We start from the raw sequence: 2,111 nt of genomic DNA, 5'->3' as shown, positions 1-2,111 counted from the left end.
TGTCATTAAATATAATTTCTATTTATTTTGTCATGATTAAATTGAAACTAATTTATACAAAACATCTAAAAATTTGAGACGACTCTGATGTGTATTATCTATCGGATAACACTTTAACAACATTTATATCGTAGATCAATTTCGGCTACCCTACTTGAGAACATTGAATGCTATATGCAAATACTATTCTCTATCATACAAAACTTATTTTTTGGAGCATTAACTTCATTATGCCTAAATAGAAAAATAGTATAAGGACAATATAAAGCACATGGTGACATATCTCACATGGCTTTTCTAGAAAGCATAGTCTCAATGATCATTCTTTAATATAGTCAAATATTAATATCAATTGTACTACCTACATTCAATTAATTTAAACAAAAATTCAGTGTCACAAGATGCAAAAAGGCCTCATATAAATACATTCATAATACATACATCATGTGGTGAAAAAGTTAAGAGAAAAGTTGAAACACTCATGGATCCAAATGATAATAGCTCTTGTGAATCTTCTTTTTGTAAAGATGAAAAAGTGGAAGCAATGAATCTTCTTGAGGAGTGTTGGTTCTTTGAGAACTTGTTGAATATAAAGCCAAAGATGTTGAGGTCTCACTCTGATCCTTACCCTTCAACTAGGCTTATAGACTCAGATTTTTTGGTCAAGGACAAAAGTGCTTTTGCTCAACCTAAGAAGATTCAAAGAACACCATCTATGCCACCAATTAGAGTGAACAAAGAAGAAGAAGATGATGATAAAATAGGAAGCAAATTGGTGCATCAACCATTGGATCCTAGTAAACAACATCATTGTGCAAAGATGAAAGGACTTCATCATAGAAGTGAATGTAATAGAAGGAAAAGCAAATTGTTGAGAACACCTTCTTTGCCTCCATCATTAGGGAGAGAGGAAAAGACTCCAGAAACTTATCCTAGAAATGGAAGATCCAAAAAACAACCTTCAACACCTTCCAATATTGAGAAGTTGCCACCAAGGTTAACCTCTAAGGTACTATATTAATCATTTATACCTTCTTTTTTTTTCATATATTAATTTTTTTTTTAGCGCAGAACCAAACATATGTACAAATGTTTTGAAATTGAGCTCATTGTATATGTTTTGTTGTTGTAATGATAGAGTTGTAGCATACCAAGATGTAGACCATCCAAAAACATTGAAGTAGAAAGCTTAAACAAAGAGGGTATTATGGAAATGAGGAGAAAGGTTCTAAATCAAAAAACAATAAGGAGAAGCTTAAGTGATCTTGAGTATGAAGAAGTTCAAGGGTTCAAAGATTTAGGATTTTCATTTGAGAAAGAAGCATTAAGTCCAAGTTTAGCTAACATAATTCCTGGTTTGCAAGAGAAAAATAGAGATGAAAGTGAGGAAGATAAAGCAGCAAGAGGACCTTATTTATCAGAGGCATGGTTAGTGCAAAGTTGTGCAACTCCTCCTGTTCCAAATTGGAGGGATAATATGTCTGCAGATGATATGAAAAAGCATATCAAGTTTTGGGCTAGAGCTGTGGCTTCAACTAAATGTTGAATATGTATGATCATAATTCATAAATGAAACTTCACATATCAATTCTTTGTAGCAATTGCTTAAGAACATCCAAAATAATAATGATAGTAATCATCATTTTTTATATTTATTTTAATTATATTATTGGTGTGAAGTACTCACTAACTTAACTTTATTGATGACTAATCTATGTTGGAGAATTTTGTTAGCCGCCTTGAGAAGGATCTCCTCTTCCAACCATTATTTTTTTTCATATACTGTACAAGATAAGACTCAAATATGACACTTTGCTAAAGGAATTTGAGCTGAATTGTATTTTGGAATTTATTTGGTTATTATTTTTGCATATAAGAGAAAATGGGAAATAAAAGGCGAAAACTATTGTGGAGGTCTCTAGCGCGGCAGTGGATGTCTTCGGTGATTGGAGAAGAGGGCGTACATCTATGTTTAACACTATAATGTCCAAGTTTGTAAAGTCAGAGATGAAACTTGCAAGTGAGTTGTGAATCGTATCTTGGTGTGACACAAAGTCATAATTATATAAATCGACATTTAGAACTATCTTTGGTGAATGCGGTGCCAAGCA

The 2,111-nt window shown here is 32.4% G+C and overlaps 1 protein-coding gene across 1 annotated transcript; it reads left to right on the top strand.

The window, feature by feature from the left end:
* Window positions 1-340: 340 nt before the first annotated feature.
* Window positions 341-1,655, top strand: LOC131661048 (uncharacterized). The gene is made up of 2 exons (XM_058930453.1): window positions 341-1,009; window positions 1,139-1,655. The coding sequence occupies exons 1-2, from the start codon at window positions 482-484 to the stop codon at window positions 1,544-1,546; spliced, it is 936 nt and encodes a 311-aa protein (XP_058786436.1). The 5' UTR covers window positions 341-481; the 3' UTR covers window positions 1,547-1,655.
* Window positions 1,656-2,111: the final 456 nt, after the last annotated feature.

This window comes from Vicia villosa, linkage group LG3 (assembly GCF_029867415.1).
Source record: "Vicia villosa cultivar HV-30 ecotype Madison, WI linkage group LG3, Vvil1.0, whole genome shotgun sequence".
In the NCBI taxonomy this organism is placed as follows: Eukaryota; Viridiplantae; Streptophyta; class Magnoliopsida; order Fabales; family Fabaceae; genus Vicia; species Vicia villosa.
This window is presented reverse-complemented; position numbering and strand designations above follow the sequence as displayed.